This window comes from Takifugu rubripes, chromosome 1, assembly GCF_901000725.2.
Source record: "Takifugu rubripes chromosome 1, fTakRub1.2, whole genome shotgun sequence".
NCBI classification, from domain to species: domain Eukaryota; kingdom Metazoa; phylum Chordata; class Actinopteri; order Tetraodontiformes; family Tetraodontidae; genus Takifugu; species Takifugu rubripes.
This window is the reverse complement of record NC_042285.1, coordinates 27,329,073-27,356,418: the sequence shown is the minus strand read 5'-3', so window position 1 is coordinate 27,356,418 and position 27,346 is coordinate 27,329,073. Positions and strand designations below refer to the sequence as shown.

The 27,346-nt window shown below is 46.6% G+C and overlaps 3 protein-coding genes across 10 annotated transcripts; 1 reads left to right on the top strand and 2 right to left on the bottom strand.

Moving 5' to 3' along the window:
- Positions 1-68: 68 nt before the first annotated feature.
- Positions 69-11,033, bottom strand: wdr75 (WD repeat domain 75). Of its 2 annotated transcripts, none has more exons than XM_003962194.3 (21): positions 10,915-11,033; positions 10,539-10,668; positions 10,305-10,370; positions 10,088-10,187; positions 9,273-9,397; positions 8,999-9,069; positions 8,743-8,859; positions 5,871-5,959; positions 5,632-5,787; positions 5,254-5,313; positions 4,742-4,857; positions 4,430-4,605; positions 4,188-4,339; positions 3,343-3,526; positions 2,310-2,404; positions 2,135-2,230; positions 1,773-1,942; positions 1,602-1,661; positions 1,205-1,354; positions 938-1,029; positions 69-803 (listed from the first exon to the last, which is right to left on the bottom strand). In XM_003962194.3, exons 1-21 carry the CDS (start codon positions 10,998-11,000, stop codon positions 602-604), a joined length of 2,493 nt encoding a protein of 830 aa, XP_003962243.1. In that variant the 5' UTR covers positions 11,001-11,033; the 3' UTR covers positions 69-601. The 2 variants fall into 2 exon arrangements, with proteins under 2 accessions (XP_003962243.1, XP_011611278.1); XM_011612976.2 differs by lacking the exon at positions 10,915-11,033 and adding an exon at positions 10,768-10,877.
- A 1,164-nt stretch (positions 11,034-12,197) lies between these two features.
- On the top strand, positions 12,198-20,600 carry LOC101068057 (signal transducer and activator of transcription 4). 4 transcript variants are annotated; one of them, XM_029840675.1, is made up of 24 exons: positions 12,198-12,312; positions 12,425-12,553; positions 12,849-12,984; positions 14,707-14,805; positions 15,686-15,778; positions 15,855-15,933; positions 16,007-16,083; positions 16,158-16,309; positions 16,407-16,565; positions 16,768-16,860; positions 16,934-16,993; positions 17,083-17,103; positions 17,360-17,453; positions 17,550-17,594; positions 17,789-17,872; positions 17,954-18,052; positions 18,185-18,320; positions 18,547-18,599; positions 18,709-18,803; positions 18,947-19,083; positions 19,203-19,394; positions 19,475-19,517; positions 19,817-19,922; positions 20,170-20,600. In XM_029840675.1, exons 2-24 carry the CDS (start codon positions 12,426-12,428, stop codon positions 20,191-20,193), a joined length of 2,205 nt encoding a protein of 734 aa, XP_029696535.1. In that variant the 5' UTR covers positions 12,198-12,312; position 12,425; the 3' UTR covers positions 20,194-20,600. The 4 variants fall into 4 exon arrangements, with proteins under 4 accessions (XP_029696535.1, XP_003962195.1, XP_011611300.1 ...); XM_003962146.3 differs by having other exon boundaries at positions 15,998-16,083; XM_011612998.2 differs by lacking the exon at positions 12,198-12,312 and having other exon boundaries at positions 12,417-12,553; positions 12,825-12,984; positions 15,998-16,083.
- Positions 20,379-26,629, bottom strand: LOC101079646 (signal transducer and activator of transcription 1-alpha/beta-like). Of its 4 annotated transcripts, none has more exons than XM_003962195.3 (23): positions 26,535-26,629; positions 26,031-26,158; positions 25,542-25,686; positions 25,351-25,446; positions 25,193-25,252; positions 24,910-25,110; positions 24,643-24,794; positions 24,408-24,569; positions 24,234-24,326; positions 24,060-24,119; positions 23,940-23,969; positions 23,776-23,866; positions 23,628-23,669; positions 23,374-23,457; positions 23,189-23,290; positions 22,953-23,088; positions 22,666-22,703; positions 22,446-22,522; positions 22,203-22,342; positions 21,810-21,989; positions 21,609-21,666; positions 21,470-21,530; positions 20,379-21,244 (listed from the first exon to the last, which is right to left on the bottom strand). In XM_003962195.3, exons 2-23 carry the CDS (start codon positions 26,156-26,158, stop codon positions 21,173-21,175), a joined length of 2,208 nt encoding a protein of 735 aa, XP_003962244.2. In that variant the 5' UTR covers positions 26,535-26,629; the 3' UTR covers positions 20,379-21,172. The 4 variants fall into 4 exon arrangements, 2 of the variants coding, with proteins under 2 accessions (XP_003962244.2, XP_029696561.1); XR_003889341.1 differs by having other exon boundaries at positions 21,214-21,244; positions 21,609-21,750; positions 21,791-21,989; XR_003889342.1 differs by lacking the exons at positions 20,379-21,244; positions 21,470-21,530 and having other exon boundaries at positions 22,203-22,367.
- Positions 26,630-27,346: the final 717 nt, after the last annotated feature.

Genomic DNA, 27,346 nt, shown 5'->3' with positions numbered 1-27,346 from the left:
CGTGAGGAGTTGGTGCCACTTTAAGAGCTAACCTGAACTCCAAATAGCAGCTGATGAAGGCGCAATAGTGATGATGGAGAAAAACATTTAATAATCAGCATCTTCTCTTAAATGTACATTTTCAAAGTTGCTGTTCCTCAAAATGATGCTGAACATGTTTGGACCAGATGACCAGAGGAAGGGGAACTGGGACTCATGATAATCTTCCTCTTCCTTCCCCCCCCCCAAGACACCACGTAAAGTCTCTCACATCGCAGATTTCAAAACTGAGCTCTTCAGTTTTCCACCTGTTCCGATGTCCCGTGGTGCTCCGCTCTCCTGGGTGAGTGACAACAGGAAGGTTTGTTCAGCTGCTCCATCAGGTCGTTGGTGGAGACCTGCAGTGAGAGAGCAGCAAAGCCAGCAGGAAGCCACGGCTGCTGGCAGCTTCCAGTCGCTCGTGGAGCTAAAAACCAGTGCACATCTGAACGAATATTTATTAATAGTTGGATCTTTTTTAAACAAGACGAGGCAGGAGGTTTTAAAAAAAACAATAAAAAAAGAGCAAAGATGAAAACTTTGTGTGGCTGCTGCATCTGTAACTGTTCATCTCTGTACATCTTCAGGAGTCCAGCAGGTCGGAGAACCAGCCGTGGTCCAGTTTCACCAGCCTCCTCAGTTCTCTGGTCTGGGCTTTGGTCAGAGGGGCAGAGTCCACCATCTCCCTGCCCAGCGGCGCCGGCTCCGCTCTCAGCGCCACATTCTCCTCCGAATCCTCCTCGTTCTCACCTTCCATTTCTTCCTCTTCTGGCTCGTCTTCCTCCCTGAGACCAAGCGGGGGGGAGGCGGGGAAAAGATCAACATGACGTTCACATGTTTTCAGAAGCAGGGGTGAAATGAGGAATCTGAAGTCGCTGACTCAGCAAGTTCAGATGTGCTGTTTCATGGTGAAACTGACCTGGAGTCTGTGACCGAGACCAGCAGAGACTCGACGAACATGGCGCACAGGACGGAGGTGGGGGGCAGCACGTGGGCGGGGGTCTGGAGAAGCTGACAGAGGAGAAATTATCCGTGACATGAACCTTGGACCAGATGTCAAACACTCATCTCCACTTTAAACGTGTGATGAGAACTCAAGTTTGGATCAATAAACCTCCAAAGGCAACAATTCTTTTAAATTTCCACCAATCAGACGAGCCAGAAACGAAATGGATCTTTGGCTGACCTCCTTCACAGCCACGGAGCCCTTTGGCAGCGGCGTCCTCTCAGCTGACCCCCAGCTGCTCTCCTTGTCTCTCATTTCCAGTGTTTGACAGCGGTGTTTCCCCAGCAACAGGTAGAAAGGCGTCATGGCAACGCTGTCATCGATGACCAGCTTAAAGGGGGTGAGGAAGAACAGAAGGCATCAATCAATGTGGATGGATAAACACGTCTAAAAGGATGCCAGTGATGTAGTTTGGGGGCAGTTTAACTTTTAAACTTTTAAATAAACATTGTGGCGGCTCTGCCGTCATCCATCTTCATCTACAGCCGGTCGCCGGGCTGCCCAGAACAGATGACTGTGGAAACACACTCTTCTTTGTAAGGCTGGGAATGCTCGTCCAGGGCCGGTCGTGTCCTACCTGTTTGCTGGACGCCATCAGTTTTTCTTCCTCGGTCTCGGTGGTGAAGGTCATGAGGTCCTGCAACGAGGAAGAATTCATATCCACTCATTTTGAACTCAACCACGGGCCACAACTGCACACTGATAGGAAAAAAAGACACTGATCAGGGAGATATGAGTTCATGTTTACCATGTTCTGAGTGAGGAAGCACAGCTGGGAGCGGTTGAGCCACTGGCTGCTCTCCTCACAGCTCTCCAGCATCTCCTCTCTGGGGGCGAAGACAGCGCGAGACACCTTCCCCGAGCACACGGCCTTGTGGGAGAAGAGCGGCCGAGGTTCGCTGGGCTTGAACACAAACACTGAGGACAAGAGAGAAAAACGGATTTGGTGTGTCAGGGACATGTTTATTCCACGGGAACCTTCAGAAATGATACCCGCCTTTAACCAGAGCTGATCAAAGCAAACACACTCCAAAAGCAGGAGTGATATGTTGTTATCTTTATCTAATGTCACAGGCGAGAGCAGGAAAGGTACCGAACCATGGCTCTTACAGTCGGTGCATTTGTCCTGCCAGCAGAAGGCCGCCATGTTGTCAGAGTGGGGGTCTGCCAGCAGCAGCGTGACCTCCATGGATGTGCTCCACTCCACTGTTGGAGGAAGGAAACAGTTAAGAACGCACTGGCAACTTCCTGTGACCTCAAACTGACTCTGAAGATGCAGCCTCACAGGAGCAGGTGAGGAGGTTCCAGCAGCACAGCAGGTTGTGGCCGGCGGTTCCCACCAGATACTTGGAACAGCTCAAACGGCCAAAACACAGGTTCCTGACAGAAGAGGGGGAAAAAGGCCTTTTTGTTTAAAATGCACCCTCAGAGGAAACAGTTCCTCACACTCTGCATATTTCACAGGATTAGCACTCAAGCCCTTTGGAGCTACAAATGGTCTCAACACCTGGAAGGTTTGATTCAGGTGCACTTTCTAATGTGTTTTGGATTCTGTTCTATTAAAATATTAAAAAAAAGGATTTCCAGAAAAGAGCCTGAGGTTGGTGAGGACCCAGCTCAAACATCTATAGGTGGTCGTTATGTAAAGGGCACCAGACAGCTGTCAAAACAGCTGAGCATAACATCTCCAACTTTCAAGCTTGGGCTTTTTTCCGCTTTCATTTTTTTTTTTAAAAACAGCAAATTGTTGCTTTTGACCCTGAGAAACAATTTCAAATGGGAAGTAAATGCAAGTTGGTTCTGTTTTTTTTTCTACTTCTGCATTTGTGTCCTTGTTGACCCGCGTGAAACATTTGTGAGGCTGCAGAAACACTGTGAAACTGTCAAGCGCTCACACCCCCCTGCAGGAATAACGGCGCCGCTGCCAACGTGTAACTGCTGAATAACCGTCCCACACACTAATCAGCTAAACTCAAGACAAAGGCTCGCTCAGTGACGCTGTGTGTGCGTTTTAACCGTTTGTTGACAGTTGCACGGTCGGTCCGGGCCAGGGTTAACTACACTTTAATCACTTTGATAAGAGGACGTCTTCATTTTGCCCGATATGCTTTAGGTTCCATATCTAAGATGCTCAACATGATGCTGTTTCCCCTCCATTATTCACATGTCTTATTCTTAATATATATATCTATATGTGCTGAAATCATTCTACAAAGGGCGACAAACAAGAACACTTTTATCTGCGTGATCAGGGTGTTGCTCTGAGCGATATTCTGCACAGTCAAGCAAACTATTGGAGCGCACGTTGATGTTCTGACCTGATGGATTTTGGGGGCTGTGAGAGCGTGGTCAGGAGCTCCCAGGAGCCGGGGCTCCACACGGTCACCACCTCCTGGAAGCTGACGGCCAACAGGGAACCGTCAGCTGAGAAACAGCAGCACTCGGGTACCAGTCCCCGATAGGCCCCGACGAAATCACAGGACCAGGAGGGACCTCCGTCGGCTGCCGTGAGGGTGGGAGGGTGCAGGATTAGTGAGAAATGCAGCCTAACTTCAGAAATGTGGCTGGCACCAAGAAGGAACCGAGTGTCCCGGTTTGACCAAATCACCCGGCAGAGATGAGTGTGATGATGGAGGGATCAAAGGGGAATAAGGGATAGCTGGCAGTTAATGTTCGCAGTTCTCCCTGGAATTAGCAAGCTAGCAGGAAAGCCCTTCCGGAGTAGCACGTTAGGTTCTTCTCTTTGTGGAGTTTGCATGTTCTGCCCATGTCTGCATGGGTTTGCTCTGGGTACACGTGGAAGCAGGCCATTCCATAGGCTACAGACATGCATATGGGGGACAGGTGAACCGGGGGACAGGTGAACCGGGGGACAGGTGAACCGGGGCTCTGACGAGCTGAGCGACCGGTCCAGGACGTAGCACGCCTTGTAAAACAGGGGAAGATGGATTGGTGGTGATACTAAAGAGGTAACAGTGAATGGCTGTCCAGAGCCCAGCAGGAGGGGACCACGGACGGGGGAACTCTGATTGTCAGAACCATTTACTTCAGCCACAAAATAGAAAAATTTAAGAGAAGAGAAACTATTAACATACTTCGACGCCACTGAGCCAGATTCCCTTTCAGCTGGGTAAGCTGTCAGAAAACCAAGGGGAGGCCTTACCCTCGGTCTGTGCGGCGAGCTGCCAGGCTTTGAAGTGGCCGTCCTTGCTGGCTGAGACCAGCAGGGTGGTCTGGCTGTCTGAGGCCCGGCAGAAGCACAAGTCTGTAACTTGTGAATCGTGCGGGGCCACGATGGTGGTGTTGAGCACAAAGCTGTGAGGACAACAAGCGTTGCATTGAGGACCGGTAACCTCTGCCCAATGAGTCCGGATCATCTCTACTGTCGCGCTCAGACATCTGTACCTTTGCGTTTGCTCATCAAAAGCCCAGAGTTTCAAGTTGAGCTCCAGCTCGGCAGCTTTCCGTCTCCGTTCCTCCACGGTCGCCAGCCAGTTGCCAGGACCGTCGAAGGCTGCGTTGACCACCTCAAACTGCTGCAGCCCCAACTCATGAATGAACTCCTGCTGAACGATGTCCAGCTGTGGGGAAGAGAGAAGGCCACTTCTGAAGTCCAAAGGAAGGAATTTACCTCATCCAAGCGCTTTTAAAAACCACACCATCAGCATCATCTGATCTAATGGATTAAACGGAGGAAGGGTTCTTCCTCAGCCTTACGTTGTACAGCAGTTTGTCTCTCTGGAGGGAGTAAAACTGCAGGTGACCTGGATTCCCATTCAGCACCAGGCATTTGGTGCGTGGGTCCACCATCAAGTCCGTCCTGGCACTTTCTCCTGCAGCGGCACATGAAGCAGCGAGTTATCAGAACTCAGTCAAATGTCTCCAACAGATTAGGAGTTTGGAAACGGTTGTTGAGCTGCCAAGAATCTGATTGTTGAGAGCAGGGTCGGCCAGTTTGGCTTGTTCTTCATGTCATCACTGCTGCCGTTTGTTTATTCCAATCAGTCTCCTCTAAAACACAGCGCTGTATTTGTCTTTAGCCTTTTCGTTGCATATTTTCCTGGACTAAGTTCACATGTAGTTGGTTTCAAACCTAAAACTGCAACAGAATCTCACGAAAAGCAAGATTTTTTCCCCCCCAAGACCGTAAAAGGCCCTCTGTGATGAACGCGTGTTAATTCTCCACGCGTCCGTGTGTTTCTTTCGGGCGTTTGTGCTGTTGTACCCACCTCTGACCAGGCCCTGAATAACCGCCGACACGTTGACACAGTTCTGGATGATTGTGATTTCTGAGGTGACAACAGAGAGTCAGTTAGCACAAGAAGTCAGAGCGCTCGTTTAAAAATGACCACAGCATTTTCAGAAAGCACAAAACACGACGGAGGTTTCGAAGAGACAAATCTACCAATCACGACGCAGCTAAAGACACTTCTGTCACAAAGGAGAACGGAAACGGGAGTTTGGGTTGATTATCTCCAGCCTCTTCCCAATACAGGAGTTTGTGTTACTGTGGTCAAAGGTGATAAATTCAGTAGCCTATTCCGTACTTCAACGGTGGGAACCAGTAAAGAGGGAGTGACGTGTGGTGGGAACGGGTCAGAGCTTACTGTTGTCGCTGTGCGAGCAGCAGAACAGCGCTCCGTCTGGCGAGACGGCCACGTGAGTGATGGAAGCTCCCAGGCGGGGCAGGAAGTCGCGCTGGTTCTCTCGGTATTTCCACTGGACGAGGACAGACTCCACACCTCCGCTCAGCAGGTTGGTGCCTGGGCGGGAAAAACCAAACCCGCTCACGATCGGAGGCGAAGCAGAAATCTGAGCCCTGAAGAACGTGGATGCGGGTCTTTACCTTCCGGGGTGAAGCACAGCGAGGCGACTGCGCTGTGGTGCCAGTGCAGGGTGGTGTACGTGTACTCCTTTTTATGGTTAAAGTTTCTCCTGAAAATAAAGACCAACCAGACAACAGGAAATAAGTTTCAGGGGGATTTGGGATCGGTGTTGCTTCATGAAATGGACATGGATGCCTCTGAGAGGGAGGATGGGTTTTTTCCACTGATAAACAATAACTCTGGTAAAGGAAGTGAGTATTGAGATGATCTGAGAGGAGGAGGAGAGACGTGACTCAGCAGGAACCGATGGAGAAGGAAATGATTACATGACTCGTTCTATTCTGACTTCTGACAGAAGAGTAGCCTAGAATGTGCACAACCTCCGGGGCCGTTGGAGCGCTGGAGGAATTTCAAACATCCTCCAGCCGCTGAAGGCAGGTGGCGCTGGGTGGAAATAGACCACTGAACATTATTTTCTAAATTTGAAAGGTCGTGTTAAAGGTCGTCCTCCTGATCAAAACACCCGATGACAGATGACAGGAAAAGGTATAACGGCTCAAATCTGCGGAGGCCTTCAGGAGGACGACCACCTGCTGGGATTCGACCTGGTGAAGCCACATGGACAGAGAGAACGCCATCACACTTAATAAGCATCAACATGTTAAATCCAATATAAGTTGAGGTCAATGTTTAGTACGAGATTCAGATATGGATGCTATACATATATTTTTATATATGTGTGTGTGTGTGTGAATAGAGGAGAAAACCATGTTTCTTTTAAAGGTTATTAATGGTCAAACAGGAGTCAAAGGAGACAGTAAGCAGAGCGGAGGGACCGGCTCCATCTGAGCTGGACGTCTGCGTCTCTTCCCCGCACATTTGCGGACAGTTTTCCTTCGTTTTCTTCTTTGAATTCTTCTTCAGATTTCCGAAGAACCTGAAGAACCCACGTGTCTTCTTTTTCCTCACAAGCTCACAATAATCCGGAGCGTTTTTCTGTCCCTTCTGTGATCTGCTGGGTCAGATCATCACGTCTCAGGACTGAACTCTGGACCGTCTCAGCCAGATGGTGATCTCCATCCCAGCTGGAGTTGAGGGTGTTCACGTCTCCCAGCATTTTGTCTTCTTCCTCTGGCTTCAGCACTTCTTCACTAAACTGCTGCAACTCTGAAATCTTCTTTTCCAAGAGCAGATTCTGGTGGCCGGCCTCCAGCGGGTCCCTTCTTGCCTTTGCATGGTCCTCTGCAGAGTCCTCAGCTGTTGTCCTGTAGACCTCACCTTTGATGAGGGACGGCGTCTCTCCTCTGTCCAGCTGTTGGACCGTTCCCTCACAGTGTCCCTCACAGGCCTCTGAAACAGGCTGTGAGCCATCAGGAACACTGCTGGTTCTTTTACATCTGCTCATCATGACAATCTTCAGACATCCATCCTCAGATTTAGACGTTTGGACACGTGGAGGAGCACGTTCACGTCTTTTCTTCTCTCCAGGACCACATGCAGTCCTGCCCCACACACTGTTGTGCCAAACACAGATCGAGGACCTTTGGAGCCACTCTTCCTCCCACTCAGGAACAGGACCGTCCAGGTGACAGTGGGACGCTTCCATGTCCCTTTTCCTTCTGTCTCTAGTTGGGCCACTCTGAGCCTTATTCCTCCTGGAATCCTGGTTGCTTCCAACTCCCCTGTGCTCTCTTTAGATGTCTCTCACTAAGAGTTTTACTTTTCATAGGACAGGTCTGTAAACTGGGTATTAGAGTAATGTAACGTAATTAAGTCCTTTCCTGTTTGTCTTTTATCCTTCTTTGGTAAGCCTCTAAAAGAGGCCTCTTGATTTAATTTAATGTTTTTGAGCTATATTTCCACCTTCCTGATTACAATGTTGGGTTAAGCTGCCAAATATTTGTGATTATTAAACATCTATTAATGATTACTGTTTCTCATCCTTTCATTGAGTCCAATCCTGGTATTTGGATTCATGACATGACATCACATGACCTTTTACATAAGAATTTGAAATAAGTAGATGGTGAGTAAACCATGATTCCCAGTCACCCATAGAGAAAAACGATGAGTAAAATATTAAGCTTTTTTAGCCTTCTAAGCTCCTCCCATAGACAGCCATGTTAAATGACAATTTGGAAGAAAACCCCACACCTCAAACAAACACCCTCCCAAGGGACACACAGGTTTGGCATGTTAAAACTGGGGGGTCAGGATCTGGCCGGTCCGTAGGAGAAACAAGAATTAAAAGGGGCTGTCAAAGCTTCTCATTGACCATCGAGACGTCGTTACGAGATTGTGGCTCTTTCCACTGTGAGAATAATTATTCTTTTATTATCGCTTAAATGCATCTGTATGTTTAGCACCTAAGCAGATGAAGGAGGAACAGAGTGATTTTCACTTTTCTTTATATTAATACACTTGTCCAGAATACCAGATTTATTGTGAGACTGCTTATCTGAAACCTTGAGAGCGTCTCGGGAGGGGGTGAAATACCACAAATAACAAGCTGATGTGAATAAACGGAGGTTTGCAGCGGAGCAGCGGAGGGTGTGAACTGCTGCTCGTTCTCCCGTGCCAGGTCACCCGTGTGTCTGAGCTGCTGTTCCAACTCTAACACCACCAATAGAAAGCACCGTCAGAGTTGCTGCGCTGCTACCCCGAGTGTGGTGGTAAAAAAGAAAATGTGACCATAGAAGTCTAAAAAAGCCCGGGAAAAGAAACAGGAAAACCTGAGAGCTAATTCATGCAAAGCCACTATATATACTGTTATACTAACAATAATAATATTGGAGAGGAAGGCAGAGTTAATGGTCAACCTGTGTGGCCTGCCGCCACCCCAAAAGCTGTAAATGCAGGAAAACGCTGAGTCAGCCACATTCAGAAACTCACCACAGGCGAATCTTGCCGTCTTCGTGTCCCGTGGCGATGCAGTCATCTTTTGGGTGACACGTGACACACGTGAACGTGTTCTTGGCCCCCTTCTTGTTGTCGACTTTGAGGAACAACCTATTAAAATCCAAAGACTTTATTTCACACGTGACAAATCTCCTTTGCCTTTATGAAAAGATGGATTTTTACTTTTGTTTCAAGTCAATATTGACCAAAAAGTGCGACGGTCGCTTCCGACGGCCACGTCAGCGCTCACCTGTAGGATTTCTGCTTCTTGAAGAAGAAGACCTCTAGTTGCAAACACTTAATTGAAGCAATATATTCACCCTGCAAGGAGAAACAATGGAGTTCAGTTTATGACCATGAGCAACATTGTCCGTGACGTTCAGGCAATACTTAGGTTGTCACATAAAATCCTTTATTTCACTTAGACAAAACCTAATTAGAGCTGGAGTAAAAGTGTAGCCAGTAGTTGTTCAAGTGTGTCTGTGAAAACGTGTCAGGTGTGTGAGTCTAACTGAAGAACCAACCCCTCTGCCCAGGGAGACGGCCGCAGGGTTGGAGCTGACATCTTCAAGCACAACGGAAAGCTGGCTGGCCTCCACCGTCTGATCTCCACTCTGTGGCAGATGCAGCGCGAGCAGCTGGAACACTTCTGTGCAGACACACACGGAGCCATTACACATTCTCTGCAAGCGACCTCTCACCCAGTTTTACTGGGCAATTAGCCCCACTTCTCACCTTTCAATTCCAGTTATGACCAGTTTTGGGTGACATCTGAGCACAAGAATATATCCCTGACACCTCAGGTGTGAGTATGAAGCATCATCTCCAGATTAATTTAACTCCTTATTATGGGAATGTGGCCAAAAATACATACTGTACATATATATGCATACACACAGTTTTATACGTATATATAAGAATCTGAAATACATATTTCATATATGCATATATATATGCAGACATATATTCATACAGTGTGTGTGTATATGAACACGCACATATTTAATTCAATACAGCCACCTAGTGGCTACATCCGATGCGTACAAAAACTCAACTGAACAACATACAAACTACGACTTTGGTTACTTTTCATCATTATGCTGCAATGATAAAAACCTGGTCTTTTGACAATATCATCAGCCTGCCATAGATAAAACCACAGCAGAAGACATGAGCACATGAGTATATCACCAGCGTGGGTTTTATTCAGGGAGGACACAACCGCAAGAAACCATATGCATCTGGTGCCCAAGAGGACGTCGTATCCATAATATCAACATGGATTTTGCTACAATGATGCTGACAGTGCGAGATTTGAACAAATGTCATAATAACCTACCAGATCCTTTGCTGTCTTGCACAGGAGCGATGATGAAGATGACTCCTTTGTGGTATGCAGATGTGTACATAGAATAAATCTTGTATTTGATGAGATAGGTCTGAAAAAATTGTTAAAACACAGCACACATGTATATTATGTTGTTCTCTTGAGTTCAAATTCTACCACTTGTGTTATTTGAAAACTGTTGTCATGCCCATTCAGAATTATTCACTACCTTGATCAGAATGCCATCCATAAAGTCCCAGAGTCTAAGAGTGCCATCTGTTGAGCAAGAGTATGCCTGCAATAAACAGGAACATATTTGACATTATCTTCCCAAACTCATTTTGTTAGCAGTTCATTGCATATGACTAAAAAGATGCGACTTATAGTTTATAAAGAAAACTGCTTCTGCACGGGACATGTGTCAACTATGAACTGTATTTGCTCGAGACTGTGGTGAGTGTACCTGCAGGTGGTTACAGGGGTTGAGGTGAACACCGGTCACCAGGTCTGTGTGTCCCCGGAGGTTGTGAATGCACTCCTCGGTGGAGGTGCTGAACACTTTTACGCATTCTCCCGAAGCACACAACAGGAACCTGCACCCACAAAACACGCGCATAAGCCAGTCAGTTATTTCAGATGGCACCCGGCCTAGTGTGACTTTCAGGAAAAGTACAGAAATGTGAAACGAGCACTTCAACGCCAGCGTAAACATCACGAAGGTCCAGGTATCAGCGTGCACGGCTAAGGCTAACCGCTAACACAAGGCTTGCTTCTCCAACACGTCTCGACAACACACTGAAATATCATCGGCCATCATCTGCATTACGGCGAGCACTCACTTTGAGTCATTAGTGATGACAGGTGGCCTGAAGTTTAATTTACTGCCACTTCGGTGGACCACGCGGATGCCGGCGTGTTCTCCCATGTTTTTGGTAAATTCAACTTTGACCTCGGCTCGTTCTTCTTCTGTCTTTTCTTCTGCGGTTGATAGATGCCACACTGCCCCCCTGTGGCCACAGCTGGCTACTACTAAAACCGTCTCCCACCTTGTCCTGAGAGGGACATGAGGGGGGCATGAGAGGGACATGAGGGGGACATGAGGGGGACATGAGAGGGGCATGAGAGGGACATGAGTGGGGCATGAGAGGGACATGAGGGGGACATGAGGGGGGCATGAGAGGGACATGAGGGGGACATGAGGGGGATATGAGGGGGGCATGAGAGGGACATAACAGGGACATGAGAGGGACATGAGGGGGACATGAGAGGGACATGAGGGGGACATAAGAGGGACATGAGAGGGACATGACATTTTCATCTTCTCTCAAACTAAGTGGGGGTTAACGGAAGGAGGTGGCAGAAGAAGACCATATTAAAGAGCAATCCATATATTTCGAATTCAATATTCAAACGTTTGTTGTCACATAAAAAATTGTATCTTGGAATGGGATAATGTCCTTTTATTATAACAAATAAAATACATTTTTTGTATTATATATTTATTATTATTACTTCTTTTTCTTTTTCTATCCTTGCATTTCTGAATGTCTTTTCCTCTGTGTGTTTTTGCTGCTATTGCGCCTTAAATTTCCATGTTGTGGGACAAATAAAGGAATTTGAATTTGAATCTGAATCTGAATTTGAATCTGAATCTGAATCTGAATCTGAATAAATGTTACACGGATACACCAGAGCTCCTCTTCAGCATTTTCACTGCTCAATATTCTTTAGATATCTTGTCAATACTGTACCGAGTGAGAGAAACAGAACTTGCATCATTTTCGAATAAATTCAATTAAATTAAAATGTTACCACTTGAAGTAGTTTTTTTCTTACTGAAATTATTGTTATTGATGCATTTGGATCAACAAGTGGTCCTTCACACCATTCACCTCAGTAGTGATGGTAACTGTCAACACAAACCTTAACAAAAAAACCCACACACATTTAACTTTTTAATACCCAGGACGAAGAGAATTAGGTCACCTTTCAATGTTTACATATTGTTTAGATGACGCACCAGTCAAAGGTCCTCATTCCTTCGTTGTGGGCGTGAGCGTGCTCGTGTGCGTGCGTGCGCACGTGTGTGTGGTGTGTGTGTGTGTGTGAGAGAGAGAGAGAGAGAGAGAGAGAGAGAGAGAGAGAGAGAGAGAGAGAGAGTCTGCATGTTAAAAAAAAAACCCAAAAGTGAGACGGGGAAGTAAACGCACATGGTGAAAAGCAACCAGACGATTCAGGTAAGACACGAGAGGGGCAGAACTGCGGGAGAGACGACAATAAACTGCAACACAACATGGCTATCATTTAAGATTGGAATCCTTTTTAGTATTCTATTTTTATTTTATGTAGCATGAGCCAGTGGAAGCAGATCCAGAATCTGGAGATCAGACTCCTAGAACATGTGGACTATTTGTATGATGACAACTTCCCCATGGACATCAGGCAGGTTCTGGCCAGCTGGCTGGAGTCTCAGGATTGGTGAGTCCCAACACTGAACGTCCCCACAAGAATATGGAATCTAGTTAAAGATAGAAACACCAATTTGTTAGGGTTGTGACATGACGATGTGGTGTAGAGGTCAGGGGTGCAGTATGGACAGGGACCATAGGTAAATACCTACGGGGCAGATGCAGTGTGACATCATTATTTCCGTCTGTGAAAACTTTGACATTTATATCAAATAGCTGCAACGAAGGTGAATCGTGAATGATGGCGTTCGCGTTGTTCTTGGCAAATGTTGAAGATCCAGATGTGGATGTGTGTGTTCTGTCAGGGACACAGCTGCCAGTGATGAATCCCTGTCAGCTGTGCTCTTCACCAATCTGCTTTCGCAGCTGGACCGGGTCCGCGCGCACGAGTTGAACTTCCTGCAAAGACACAACATGAAAATGATCCAACAGCAGCTGCAGGTGAGTCCAGAACCAACAGGAACCCCAATGTTCTGATGCTACAGAACCAACAGGAACCTCAATGTTCTGGTGCTACATGACAGAAGAATAACCCGCCCCTCTTTAGCCCACGCGTCTGTACCGACTGATAAACATCACTGAGCTCCTTTTCATAAGCAGAAGCCCACAAGTGTTAGAATTCTGCGTTTGAGAAAACAAGCTATCCAGTTTCATAAAGGAAGTAGCAACACAAAGGTGACATTGAGATTACCCAGGAGATCATTCATTTTTATAGTTTGGTTTTGTTATTTCAATAAGGAAGTAAGAGCTAAAACATGTTTTATGTGTTCTGGGTCCCTTTGAGTGGATCTGAGCTGGACTGATTCAAGCTCCCCGCAGCTGCAGCCCCCTGGTGGAGGGCTGCAGTATAAACCTGCTCTCTTTGAGTAGGTCGTGCAGGAGCTGAGGTGACCGAGAAGGCACCTTTACCAAAAACTGCTGTCCTGGAAGGTTTAGCAACCTCTAAAAACCTCCAACATAATGCCAAAAATATACATAAGTATCGTTACGAATCCGAAAATATTGAATAAAACAGTTTTACTCAACCGCTGAGCTGTGAACATTCACATTTTAGTCTGCGAAAAAGAGAAGTGGTTTAGTAGTATTGGTGCAGCGAAGGTGAGAGGGAAGTAACCCAAAAACAGCGACCGTGTCACATTATCCTGGGCGTCACCATGGAGACCGTGAGTGCCAGAACGAGCATGGTGTCTGGTTAAGGTCAAAGCCGCAGCACAAACACGTATCCTGGAACGACACCTGCCTTTTACAGAACAAACCCGCGAGGTTCTGACCGCAGTTTCCTCACTGCGCGTGCACGTTCCAACAAAGGAAGTCGCTGCTCTTTGGCTCTACAGCAGCGAGTGTTTTGGGTTGCAACGAGCTCCTCCACCAGACGCGCCGTCTGAACGCGCCATGATTCGACTCCTTGACCAAAGTCAAGCGGGACGTGTCAGGAAAGCCCCTCCGGCTTTGAACGTGATGCATTTGGCCTTTTCATCATCAGACAGCCAAGTGGGCGCAGATATCACAACGGTTTCATGACGGCTGTTGATGACAGCAAAAACGAGAGTGTGGGTGTGTGTTGATGCGTCCTCGACCAACAGCCTGGCAGCCGTGGTCGCGCACGGAGGTTCAGAGGTGGGTGGAGAAGATTCCTCTTCACTCAGCGCCTTTATTTTCCCTCTGAGCTGCTGAATGATGAAGAGGAGGGAAGGTTTGTGGCGTTCTTCCATCTACATGAGCCACATTCTCTCTTCGACAGACGTCCCCTCTGTTCCCAGATGTTCACAGGGACGTCATCGAACTTTAAATGAAGATAGAAGTTGACACACAGCAGCGCCGGGTTGAAGATCGTTTCCTCCCAAATTTACTCTCGAACAACTATGTAGCTAAACTCACACTACCGTTTGCCCCCATTAGCCCGTATGAGATCTGTCTTTGCCTCCAAGCAGGTTATTTTGCCTGGTTAAAGGAAGGTTGACAGTGATGACACTTTTGAAACTGTCGTTCCTACACCGCCTCTCCTGGTTCCCATAAAAACCTGCTAACATGTGGAGACCTGCACCGACATATTTCACATCTTATTTCCTCATCCTAATATAACAGGTGTCCCTCCCTTACTGTGTATGTGTGTGTGTGTGTGTGTGTGTGTGTGTGTGTGTGTGTGTGTGTGCTGCTTCTCAGGTGAAATACTCCAGCAGCCCTGTCAATATGGCCAAGGTTATTTCTACATGCCTGAGAGAAGAACGTCGTATCCTCTCCAGCGTCTGCATGCAAGAACAGGTTTGTCTCCTCTGAGGGATTTCCCGGCATCGGAACAGCTGCTGCCTGTAAACCAGGGCGACTATCAGGAAGAAACACACTTGCACCCATGCACACACACACACACATGCACACGCATGCAATCATAACAAATTACTCAGTCAGTTTAAGAAACACTGATGGAATGGAAAACTAAAGAGTCGTACTAGACTGTGTCCTAACGGCACTGAGCTGCTGCCTGTTGGTACGTTAGCCTTCATGTTAGCCTTCATGTTAGCCTTTAACCCAGCCTTTGAGTATCGTCGGTGACAGAAGGGAGTTTATTAAACAAAGATTAAAGTCTAAGGTTGAGTATTTGTGAAGAAGTCAGTGCTGCGTTGAGGGCCAGTGTAGCAGGAGGCAAAATAATCTGTTTACGACGCTTAGTTGGAGGAGAGCTAATCTAATATAGTGTGTATAATAATCTAATATAGAGGTTTGTGTTATCATTTTGGTACTTATCATGTAATTAAATATGCAACCAGATTCAATGTCCACTTTAAAAAATGATAACGATTTATTATTGTGTATATCTGGGACAGAGAGAAGCACTTTGACCCCATTCCATCACCGTCATCAGGTCACAGTTTGTGCCAGATTGTTTTGAGCTCAAAGTCAGACTTTCCCGGCTGGACTCTTTTCCCATTGTTGACCTGCCTTGTTCACCTGTGTCCCTGTAATCACCTCGTTCCTGTCTGACCCCTGTCTGACCCTTCCCCTGCCGGCTCCCCGCCTGGTTTCATCCATCTGATCTCCTGAACTCAGATTTATTGTTCCCGTTTTACCACAAACGGGATAACTTCCTGCTTATGACTGGGAAAAGCTGCTTTTTATCCTTCTTTATCTTTGGTTTTCCCAACAGGGTCCACTGGAGAAATCCTTACAGAACTCTGTGGCCTTTGAGAGGCAGAAGAACATGGATAACAGAGTCGGGATCATCAGAGGCAGCGTGCAGGTAACGGAAACACACGTCAGGTGGGAACATATGGAAAATATCAGGAAAAACATTAAACAGAATTCTCTGCGTCTAGTTGATGGACCAGGCTGTGAAATACATAGAGGACATGCAAGAAGATTTTGATTTCCGATACAAGACTCTTCAGTCTCGAGGTGAACAGAGCGAGATCAGCGAAAAGAAAAATCCCGCGTTGGTGGTTTCATGTGTCTTTGTCAGACTCCACAGATCGGAACGCTGACTTCATAAAACAGGAAGTGACGCGGCTGCAGGACATGCTCAACAGACTGGACTTCAAGAGGAAGGTGGGTGTCATCAGAAGGGGCAGCAGAAGAAGTAATCAACTCGCTCCATGATCTGTTGATCTCACTCCCATCAGGAGATTCTGTCAAAAATGGACGTCGCTGTCAAGGAGATCGAAGACCTGATGACCTCTCAGCTCAGCCCGGAGCTGCAGGACTGGAAGAGGCGCCAGCAGATTGCCGCCATCGGCGGTCCACTGCTGACTGGTCTCGACCAGCTGCAGAACTGGTATTCAGACTATTAAATCCACTGAAGCAAGTTAAAGGAGGTTTTAATCCAGAGCACTTGGGTAATGATTGGGTGACATCTGCCTTCTTCTCCTCAGGTTCACTCTGACCGCCCAGAGCCTCTTCCAGATCAAACGGCAGCTGGACAAACTGGGGGAACTGGTCATAAAGGTCACCTATGAATGCGACCCGATCCCCCTGCAAAAGCCCCAACTGGAGGAGCGAGTCAAGTACCTGCTCTACCACCTCATCAAGAGGTACGAACTGGACCCCCTGCTGCTGCTTTTGAACAATTAAAAATTCCCCCGGGCTACACTGAACGCATCACACCACAGTTTAAACGAGGCCACATTTGAATGTCAACCGCAGCCACCCTGCAGTGTAGAAGGGGCCTGTTTCAGGCCTGTGACAGGCGTCATCAACACTTTTCAGACAGTAAGAGGCGTGGTGTGTTCGCAGCTCCTTTGTGGTGGAGAAGCAGCCGTGCATGCCCCCGCATCCACAGAAACCCCTGATCATCAAGACCGGCGTGCAGTTCACCACCAAAGTCAGGTATCTACCGTGACCTCACTTCCTGCTCAGCCTGCAGTCAAAAGATCCTTTCAGGATTTATTTCTCATCCTAGGCTCCTGGTTAAACTACCAGAAGTTGATTATCAGCTCAAAGTCAAAACAATATTTGACAAGTGAGTTTTATTATGTCACATTCATGTGCAAATATATAGGAATGTGCTTTCCACTTAAAATATTTCTGTGTGTGTGTGTGTGTGTCTAGGGACCTCCCTCCAGGAAGAGTGTGAGTAAAAACCACCAGGAATTCTGCTGATTAGCCCTAAATTATCACTTATGTGCCTCCTAAATCCTGCATGTCAATAATTTATCTTCATGTTAAATAAAGAACGAGCAGGATGAAATAATCTGGGCTCAATTTGTGAGGCGACCTCTTTGTTTCTCAGCATCTAAGGTTGTTTGACGCGGCTTTGAGTCCAACGGTAACAGCGTTTCGTGCGTCTGACCTCAACGGCTAAAATGTTTTTCTTCTGAAATTTCAGAAGTCGTCAGTTTTTCATCCTGACCAACAACACTAAAGTCATGGACATTGAGGATTATTCCAACGGCTGCCTCTCTGTGGAGTTCAGACACTTGGTACTTGAGTTATATAGCTCCCTCTGAAATGGCGATATTTGGAAGTTCCTGTCATCTGTGTCCAAATCAGTCAAATGACTTTTTTTTGCCTTACAGCAACTAAAAGAGAAGAAATATATTAACGGAACAAAGGGCAACGAGGTGAGAAACGCAGTAAAAATGAGCACTAATGTCTCACAAGAGTGATACTTTTGGTGGTTCTTCATCAGGAATTGTGTGGCGAGACGCAGAACACAACAAGCTCAAACTCTCTGTTGTCATTTGACAAAGCCAAACTAATAAAGAAGCGATTTTGTGTGGGAATGTTCGTCTGGACGTGTTTTCGTGTGTTTCAGGGCCTGCTGTCTGTGACCGAGGAGCTTCACTCCCTCAGTTTTGAGGCTTGTTTCACGGTGCAGGGCCTCACCATCGACCTGGAGGTCAGAGTCTCCCTCTGCTGTCATGGCTGCTGCTGCTGTTGTTGCCAGTTGTTCACTCACAATGTGTGCGAATCCTTCCAGACTTCTTCTCTACCATTGGTGGTCATCTCTAATGTGAGCCAGCTGCCTGGAGGCTGGGCGTCCGTCGTGTGGTACAACCTCCTGACTGATGAACCCAGGGTGAGCCGCCGCCCCGGCTGCTTAAGGAATATTATTATCACAGTATAAATGATAATAGTAACCCGGGCTGATGTGCATGTGTGAGCGTATCAGTAGCTTCAGTCCAATCTTCCCGTTCGCTATGACCCTCAGAACCTGGCCTTCTTCTGCAACCCGCCTCGGGCCACCTGGAGCCAGCTCTCCGAGGTCCTCAGCTGGCAGTTCTCCACCCTCGCTGGTCAAGGCCTAACCAAGGAGCAGCTGAGCACGCTCGGAGAAAAACTCCTCGGTACGTTTTTGGGTATTTTAGACTGTCGTCTGAGATGTGTGGGACCATTCATATTCATTTGGCTTTTTATTTATCTGCTGGTTACTTCAGCTGCATTTAAAATCATCATGTTCTAGGAAGATAATCAGGTTTCATTAAACTGTAGCCTGATGACCTGAGTGGATGTTTGGTCAAGTACCTTTCTCCACCATTCCCTCTAAGTTGGGGACGTTTCATGTCTGCGCAGGTCAGCACGCCTCCTGCAGCGAGTATCATGTGTCCTGGTCAAAGTTTGCTAAGGTAGGTGAGACATCAGCGAGAGGCTCGTCCTGCATCGCTGATCCTGCCTGAAGCTCCTGCAAATGCCCCAGAGATGAACCTGTCCTCCGTTATTCCATCATTACTCCAGGAGAACATTCCAGGAAAGCCCTTCAGTTTCTGGATGTGGCTGGACTCCATCCTGGAGCTCATTAGAAAGCACCTGCTGCCAGTCTGGAATGCCAAGTGAGTCCATCACGATGTCTCAAGCCTCTCTGGGGGGGGGGGGGGGGGGGGGGGGGTTTGGGGGCTGATGACGTTCAAGGCTCCATGTTCAATAGATGCATGTTTCTACCACAACAAACAAGCTTCTGTGTTCTCCCGCGCAGCTACATCATGGGGTTCGTGAGTAAAGAGATGGAACGGAATCTGCTCAAGGACAGAGAACCCGGAACGTTCCTGCTGCGCTTCAGCGAGAGCCACCTCGGAGGAATCACCTTCACCTGGGTGGAGCACAAGGACAACGGTGAGCTCCCTGTCAGGCTACCCGACAGACGGGTCAGGAGTGCAGGGCTGCCGGTGGCTGCAGACACGGGGGAGGATTTGTCCGCCTGCTGCATCGCTAACTGTGATCCTGTCCAACAGGAGAAGTGAAGTTCAACTCCGTGGAGCCCTACACCAAAAACCGCCTCAGCGCTCTGCCCTTTGTCGACATCATCCGAGACTACAAGGTGATCTCGGACGGCGTGGTCCCGGAGAACCCGCTCAAGTTCCTCTACCCCGACATCCCCAAGGACGAGGCCTTCGGTCGGCTGTACAACAGCCAGAGAAGCAAAGGCAAGAGTGGAACAACAGTTTGAAACTCAGCACTCGTTTGCTGACTCTGCTGAAGCATTTTTCTATTTTCACACCTCCAGTTTACCCGTACATCCCGTCTACACTGATCCCCATCTCAGTACGGTGAGTTCTCTCTGGGAATTATTTTAGAATTTGCAGATTTTCCTCTTGGGAATAAATGATAAAGACAACAACTGCTGAAACGCTGAAACACGGTCGAACGGTGGCGAGGAACACCAGGAATCACAGATCCTGACTGGAATAGATTTTCTATCTGGTTCTGGATTCTCGATCTGGACCAGAAAGAGGAGTTTGTCGTCTCTGAAACATTTAATCTCCTTAAGGATGTAGCAACACGGCTAACTGTCGTTATGAAGGACGTGAACGTTGAAGCTCACGGATTTGTGTCTTGATCCTCCCAGTGAGAACTCGAGCACCACGCCAGCTTCCAATCAGTCTCCAGAGCTGCCGATGACTCTCGGGGAGTTCGACTTGCTCCGCGAGCAGCTGTGTTTTGATCTCGACACCGTAAGTTTTCACACACTCTCCTCAAATAGTTATGTTCTGCCCCCCCCAATATTAGTGGCATCATCGAGGGTCCGGTCAGCTGTTTGTGTGCTTCTCCAGTTTCCCCTCAGACTGGTTACTGATGGTTAATTAAATCTAATTAATATTATGTGTAATCCCTTATCAACATTATATCTTTTTGTTAGTTTGATGCTAATTCTGACTCATGTTCTGCTGCTAATGGGATGTTCCTGTGTTCGTTTTCCAGATGAGTCCTCCATATTCAGAGTAAAGAGGCGACAGATGTTCCTCTTTCCTGTCACCATAACAACCAAAGCCTTCGCTGTGTTTAATTGATGGAAATATCATGTTTGGCTTGTTAAATTCAGAGCAGGATTTATTCTACTTTTTCTATCTCCATTATTGTTTGACAAGCGTGATTTTGTACTTTTGTATTTTAACAGTTTGATTTTGTCTAAAGGTTTTTTTTGGAATGTATATAAAATAAGCTGAGTTTGATCTGAAGATCTGTGCTGCTTTACTGTTCCGGCCTGTCTGTTTCTGTCCCATTCAGCCCCGTTGGGTGTCGCCCGCAGCTTTACCACAGCAAATATTGTCGCCCTCTTTACAGAAACGTTGAGATAAATGAGAAGGATGAACAGACACGTTGTTGTGACCTTCACACCAATAATAAAGTTGTGGATCTTCTCTAAGCAGCCTTTAAATTTCTTCTTGTAAAGTGCTGAGAAGTCATGATGGGCAGTGGTTATGAAGCAGTTGTGGTCCTTGTTTATTCAGCCACATGCACAAAAATGTTCCCTTTCCTTTAATTCTCCACAGTTTGAAAGATAATTAGAATACTGAAAACATTTTTTCGGAGAAAAAAAAAAAAAGAAATCATGTTTCCACTGCAGTGAACATACATGTGAAGTGGAACCTTGATGGTAACCAGTTACTCAGCGAAAATATCAAGACAACATTAGAAAGAGTTTAACTCCCTCCAGAATGAGGAAGTGAAAGGTGCAAAAGCTTTACAAACGCTTGACATGGATGCCCTAGATGTCCTCTATACAGAGCAAAAGGAGTTAAAGCCAGAGTCTGCTGTGGGTGGGCGATACTCTTTGTAACAAATGTCCTCCGCGGACGACGTTTCAGTGCAGTAAACTCCCGGATGTTTTGGCAGCAGAAATCATAAATACATTCATTAGGATTCTCTCCTCATCTTTGTATTCTGATGAAATAACCTGATAAAAATGGAGAAGTGGACGTGTTCAGGGTGCAGGAGGACGTTCCGCAGTGAAGATTTCAGGGAAGAGTTCCTCTAAGAGCTCAAAGACATCAGGCTACAAGGACACAGAAACATGCGGTGAGGTCGAGAGCAGAAGCTAAAGCGCCGCTAGTTTTAAACGTCAATAAAGTTAGAACATGGCAGCGACCCGTCCCGCACAAAGATGCCATCGAAAACAAGAAAGTAAAAACAGTATAGAGCTATAAATAAGAATAAATACAGGACTGCTGGGACCAGCAGTTTGTAAGTGTGTATCAGGAATTTCAAATGTCAAACTCACAGTTACGTTTACATCCACTTCCATCGTCTCGGGAGGAGGCGACGGCGGTGGCGTAGGACACCTGTAAAAACAACAACAACACACTCAATAAACTCATTAAACTCTGATGTCGATGCATTTATTGTATTTGCAGCCTTACATGGACATGGGGACGAGTGGTCTCAACACGTAACCGTTGAGGGTCTTATTCAAGTGTCCTGCATGGTCAGAAGGAGAGTAACACTCCAGGATGCTGGTACCTGCCTGGGATGTGTGTGTGTGTGTGTGTGTGTGTGTGTGTGTGTGTGTGTGTGTGTGTGTGTGTGTGTGTGTGTGTGTGTGAGTGTGTGTCAGACCTTACCAGTTATCCTGTAGAAGCGTTTAAAGGCGCGGTCTTTAGGGATGTCTGGGTAAAGGTAGACCAGCGGGTTACTGGACGCACAGTTCTGAGCTCTCAGACTGTAGAGGTTGATGACGTCAGCCAGACATATTATTGACAGCTCCTCTTTGACGCACGGCTGCACAGCGTGCACGTGAGTGTCTACAAGGGACCCACACAGACACACAAAGCACACAAATATCTGAAAGATTTTCTCTGTGACTGTAAAGTGGTAGAAAAGTGTAAATGCACATGAATTTTCCATTTAGTTAAACTCTTGAAGGCACGATGACGGGAAGATAAAGTAGAGTTTCGACGCCACAGCGTGAAGGTGAAGGAGCCCTTTTAGAACTGAAGATGCCTGTGGCCACATACCGCCATTGATGTGCTCCACCCAGCTGAAGGTGATGGCCCCTTCTTTGCTGCTCTCGCTGAAACGGAGCAGAAAGGTGCCGTTGGGCTTCTCCCGTAAAAGGGCCAGTGTTTTCTTCCTGCTCACGAACCCCATGATCAAGCTGCAACACACGAGCGATGGAAAAACTGAGAAGGATTTCCTGCTGCCTATTTCTAACGCGTTAATGTAAATAAGAAAGTCTTATTTTCTAAATTCAGTCTTACCCATCCCTCCAAAGGTCCACCAAGTGTTTCTTGATCAAATCTAGGATGCCATCAATCCAAATCCAGGCATTGTCATCCTACACACACACACACACACGGACACACACACGGACACACACACACATGGGCACAGTTGCGTTTTCTTCTCCTTCAAATATTCACTTGCGTCTCCATCAAGCCCATTCGGAAAACAAGCAACAACCAGAACCTAGATTCTCACCTTGGAAAACTTGGTCCAGTGAACAAGATCATCAGGATCTGTGAGGAATGGACACAGTTTGAGTTCATTGGGAGACGTTCAGGTGCCATCCTCTTGTCGGGGTATGGGATTATGGGTCTAGAACAGTTTTCATGCTGACAGCTAGAAGGCTAATTTAGCATTAGCAGCTAAAAACCTCTCGCGGATTTTCTTTTCCAATTATTCTTTTTCCCTTCAAAATCACCTTTATGACCAATTTGAAGCACGTGTCTAATAATTTCATATCTCAGGCAGTAAGAGCCTCTTACCTGCAAGTTTGTCTTTGAGATCTGCGAGCTGGTTTTCATCAAGCTCTCGTTGGCCAACGGTCAAAAACTGCCAGCTCAGAACCTGTGACAGCTCTGTCCATTTGAGGGGGGGTGGGTCCACAAACAGTGACAGGTTCTACAGCAGAGGAGGGGGCGTAAGGACGCGCTGTTATTTAGGCTTTAGCCTTTTTCTGGATGTTCCATCTGAACTGGGGTGTAGGTTCATGTATCTTTACCATTGGTTCGCTGGTGCAGAGCACGCTGCACCACATGATGGAGGCCCAGGCGCTGCCCACCTGATTACTGCTGGAGATCACCACCACGGGCAGGGTGCTGGCCTGGACCGACACAGGAGCAGACAATCACTCAGAACTGCAGCGCTGCGTGTGGCCGTGCCACTGCTGCCTCTCCAGGCGCTCACCTCGATGGTGCACTCCAGGCCAGCATGCCGGAAATCGGTCACAAAGTTAACCAGGTGGAGTTCTTCGGTGACCCCCACATGAGTCTGATGACGGAGAAACAGGCAGAGTTTTTCTCTTTTTATAGCATAGACTTTTCAGAAAACTGAGGCTGTTCAACAGGAGTTTGTGGTGCTAAAAGACACCAAATGTTTCCATAAAGCTTGTTTGTGGAAGTTCATTTGACATTCAGCTGCATACGAACATGGCTTCTCACCTCAGGAGACCCTTTGGACTTCACTTTGGCTTCTTTAAGTGACTGAAAAAGACACAATGGTTGTATTTGATAAGGAGATCTTCCACCAATCAGAGGCTGGTTTAAAGGACACGTCAGCAACAGTGCAGCTGGTTGGTCAGTTTCCTACCATGTGACAAAATTCTGCCACCAAGCCTCCACCCGGCGTGTCCTCGTCCAGGACCTTAAAGTCGTCCTTGCTGACGCTAAATCGACGGAACCTGAAACAACAGTTTGTTCTAAAAAAAAATAAAAATGAATGAACGGAAACGTTTTCACAGCACTTTTACTCACCCTTTAGTGGTGCTGTCCTCTTCAACGTGCCTGATTTTAGGAAAAACGATGACAAATGTTTTTCACGATTTCCTTAGGAAGCAGCGATGTGAGAGAGAAGATTCTTCAAGATGAACTTACTTGTCGAATACAGGTTTGACTTTGAACTGGTACTTGAATTTTGGAAGGTTTGCCAAGAACCTGAGGGGATAAAAACACAGTCAAGAAAATACATCCCTCATCGGGTTCCGAAGCCTCCAAACCTTTTAGAGATTTCTGTTATTTCCTTCAAAGGTGAACCGCAGGAACACACACCTTACTGACACGGTGAATCGCACTCCGGTCTTGACTATGAGTGGGCGCTGAGCTAACTTGGACATGATCGGCTGTTTCTCAACCACCAGAGCGCTGCAGAGACACGGCGACAGATCAGACGCACACAACGGGCCTCAGAAATCCACACAAACGTGTTTCAGGTCGCCGTCTCACCTCTGAAGCAGCCTGATGCACAAGGAGGAGGCAGCTTTCTCGATCTCCTCCAGGGGAGCAGAGAATTGTGAGACCTCTGCGCTGTTGTACTTCCTGTCCTGCTGCTGAAGTTTCTGAAGCTGTTCGCGCAGCTCCAGGAGCATTTCCATGACAGAGGAGAACCTGCAGGTGCAACATCAGCCTGTCTGTGCTATGAGGCCTCCTCAGCATGCTGAAAGGTCACTGTGGTTCATACCAGCTCTGAAGATCCTCAAGAGAGGTGTTGACTGGACTCCCAATGCAGGACAACTGCTGCCTGCGCTTCCACGCGGGCAGCTCCACATCTGTGAGGGTCTGCACAATCTCCTCTGCCACTTTTACAATGTTCATTGTGGACTGCAGCAACATCTGCATCGCAAAAACATCCAGGAGGCAAAACAAGTCTGCTTATTTTCACTGGTCACCTTCACTGATCATCACAGCCCCCAAATAACGTCCTTGTCCAGTTGGTGCTGTCGTGTACCTGTTTTTTTTGGGTGATAATATTGGCCTGTTTCTGACATTTCTCCTCCACGTTAGCAAGAGACTGGGCCAGTCCAAAGTGCTGCCCCACTGGAACCCTCTTCTTCATGCCCTCTGTGACGCCTTGGTCTCTGCAGGCGTCTTGTATGAATTCCAGTCCTTCGTATATGTCCTCGAGAGACTTATTTTGTTTCTTTATCTCCTGTGTGAACATCAATCCCTCAAACGTGTTTAATATTCAGCATCTTTGAAAGTCAAGGGTGTGTTTAAAAAAGTGTTTTTACCAAAGTCAGACTCTTCAGATGATTGATCTTACTGTCAAGATGTGTCACTTTGGGTTGAGCCTGATTAGAAAACATATGCTGGTTTAAAATATGGACAAAGGAACACAAAGCTATTTCCACACTTGATAAAACACTGACCAAGCCTCTGGTCTTCCTACCTGTTCTTCAGAAGCAGAATTCAGAATTTTTTTTTCCTCTTTCAGGCACTCAGACAAGATCAAGGCCAAGTTTTTTGGCCAATCTTGAAAGTTTTTCTAAAAATATAAAATAGGAAAAAGCTAGAAATCAACTCACACCGAGGCCACGTCACCCTATGGAAATGGGAGGGTCACAGAATGGTGCATCTTACCAGCAGGTAGTCTCTCATCCCGGCATAGTCAGGTCCCAGTAACATGGTGTTTTCCCGTGCCGAACGCTCCCTCTGTTCCTCCAAATACTCCAGGAGTGACTGGAAACAAGCTCTGGCTTCACCTTCGTCCACTGCAGCCAAACACCTGACATGAAAGGAAATGGTGCTCGTCACCAGTGTGGGCTTACACTAAACCCCTGATAACACATATATGAATGCTTTAAATGACATGAACATTGTTTACATATTGTGCTATTATTAATATTGCATTACTGCATCATCCATACATTCATTTCTCTTTTTTTTATCCCTGTCAGGGGTCACGCGCCATATGTGGGAGCCCCATATGAGTGAAGGCAGGGTACACAGTCGCCTGCTCGAGGGTACCTCAGCAGTCCTCTGAAGGTGTCCCGGCACCCCTCCCTCCTAAAGTAACACCGATGACCAGTCGTCAGCGATGACCACTGGTCAGATATTTATCCACCTTACCAGTTGTGACTCTCTATCTGAGAGCACAGCCAATGTCGTATGTCTCTGGGGAACCTTCCCTCATAGAGCTGGATCACACGACTCTGGAGCCCCCGATCCAACCGCAGCAGTTTCTGCCATTGAGCCATCTATGGAGGCAGGAGACGAGCATTACATGTCACATCATGAAGGATGGCAGCAGGCTAAAGGCCTAAAAGATCGTTAGATCTGTGGGCAGCCTTTAAAATACACCAAAGCAAATAGATGTGATAGAAGTAATAGTTCTACAAAATGACAGTGCAGTCTGCTCATAATGGGACAGTATTCAAGTTTGCAGTATTTCGAGGTTAAAATGGAAAAGCTCGTGACATGTATCTCAAATCTTCCCCCAAAATACGTATGTTAACAGACAATTACTAAATAAAAAGATGAGATGAGAAAAAATAAAAATTAAATTAAATTAAAAATGAACATCGACTCTCTTTCAGTCACTAGATAATTAATAATAGCAGAATAATTTCTTACCCTTCGTTAGTGATGTTAGTAAAGTTAACTATTGTTTTCCATAAACCGCTACGACGAAGGAAATCAAAACTACCAGAGAGGGAAGGGGGGGTTATATACCAAGTGGGCGTGTTCATGGATCACGTGGTCGTGTTCTATGATCACGTGACTTCCCGAGACTCGTCTCAAGTTTATAGTTGTCCAGGTGGGTTGGGCTTCGGCCTGAAAAACAGAGCGCTTGTGTTTGCACCACATGGGGTCAAAATTGGTGTCAAAATCTTCCGGGATTTAATTTTTACATTTCTGCGTGTCGGTCGCGTTTAAACTGCCCCCCCCCCCGTTAATGTATGCAGCAGAATTTACTGTACGTTACGTCTTATTTTCACTTGGAAAACCGGATACAGAAGTGCACAGATCTTTCCGACACACCACGTGATTCTCCATAAAACGCAGAAGGTTACGTCAGGTTTTGCTTTCGGCTGCAGGTTTTGAAATAAAATCCTTTAAATTTAGACTAAATGGGCCAAAGTCTTTATGTTGTTAAGGATGGAATCCAGGATCAAAAGGATTTTACTATGCATTTGTGAAATTGAGGGAAAAAAAGATATATAATAGAATATATAAATCATTTGTGTGTGTCGAACTATGCTACCTTAAAGTAATGTAGATTCATCACATCAGAGCGATACAGTGGTTTAATAAAATACTGGGGGTTAAAAATATACTGTACGCTATACTGTAGTGAACATGCTCTATTAACATACTTTATAGTTTAGTTAACAGAAATGAAACACAACATTGAAGCCACTATCACAGTAAGTTTTGATATCTGA

Coding starts and splice junctions, on each gene's coding strand:
- wdr75 (XM_003962194.3), bottom strand. CDS start 11,000: ATGGGAGAACACGCCGGCATCCGCGTGGTCCACCGAAGTGGCAGTAAA. Junction 9,398..10,087: donor GCAAGACAGCAAAGGATCTG/GTAGGTTATTAT, acceptor GTGTCTGCACAG/AAGTGTTCCAGCTGCTCGCG. Junction 1,355..1,601: donor TGATGGCGTCCAGCAAACAG/GTAGGACACGAC, acceptor ACCCCCTTTAAG/CTGGTCATCGATGACAGCGT.
- LOC101068057 (XM_003962146.3), top strand. CDS start 12,426: ATGAGCCAGTGGAAGCAGATCCAGAATCTGGAGATCAGACTCCTAGAA. Junction 18,321..18,546: donor GCTCGGAGAAAAACTCCTCG/GTACGTTTTTGG, acceptor ATGTCTGCGCAG/GTCAGCACGCCTCCTGCAGC. Junction 18,804..18,946: donor CTGCCAGTCTGGAATGCCAA/GTGAGTCCATCA, acceptor TCTCCCGCGCAG/CTACATCATGGGGTTCGTGA.
- LOC101079646 (XM_003962195.3), bottom strand. CDS start 26,158: ATGGCTCAATGGCAGAAACTGCTGCGGTTGGATCGGGGGCTCCAGAGT. Junction 23,867..23,939: donor GAGGACAGCACCACTAAAGG/GTGAGTAAAAGT, acceptor CTGTTGTTTCAG/GTTCCGTCGATTTAGCGTCA. Junction 23,291..23,373: donor GCCTGGAGTGCACCATCGAG/GTGAGCGCCTGG, acceptor GTGTCGGTCCAG/GCCAGCACCCTGCCCGTGGT.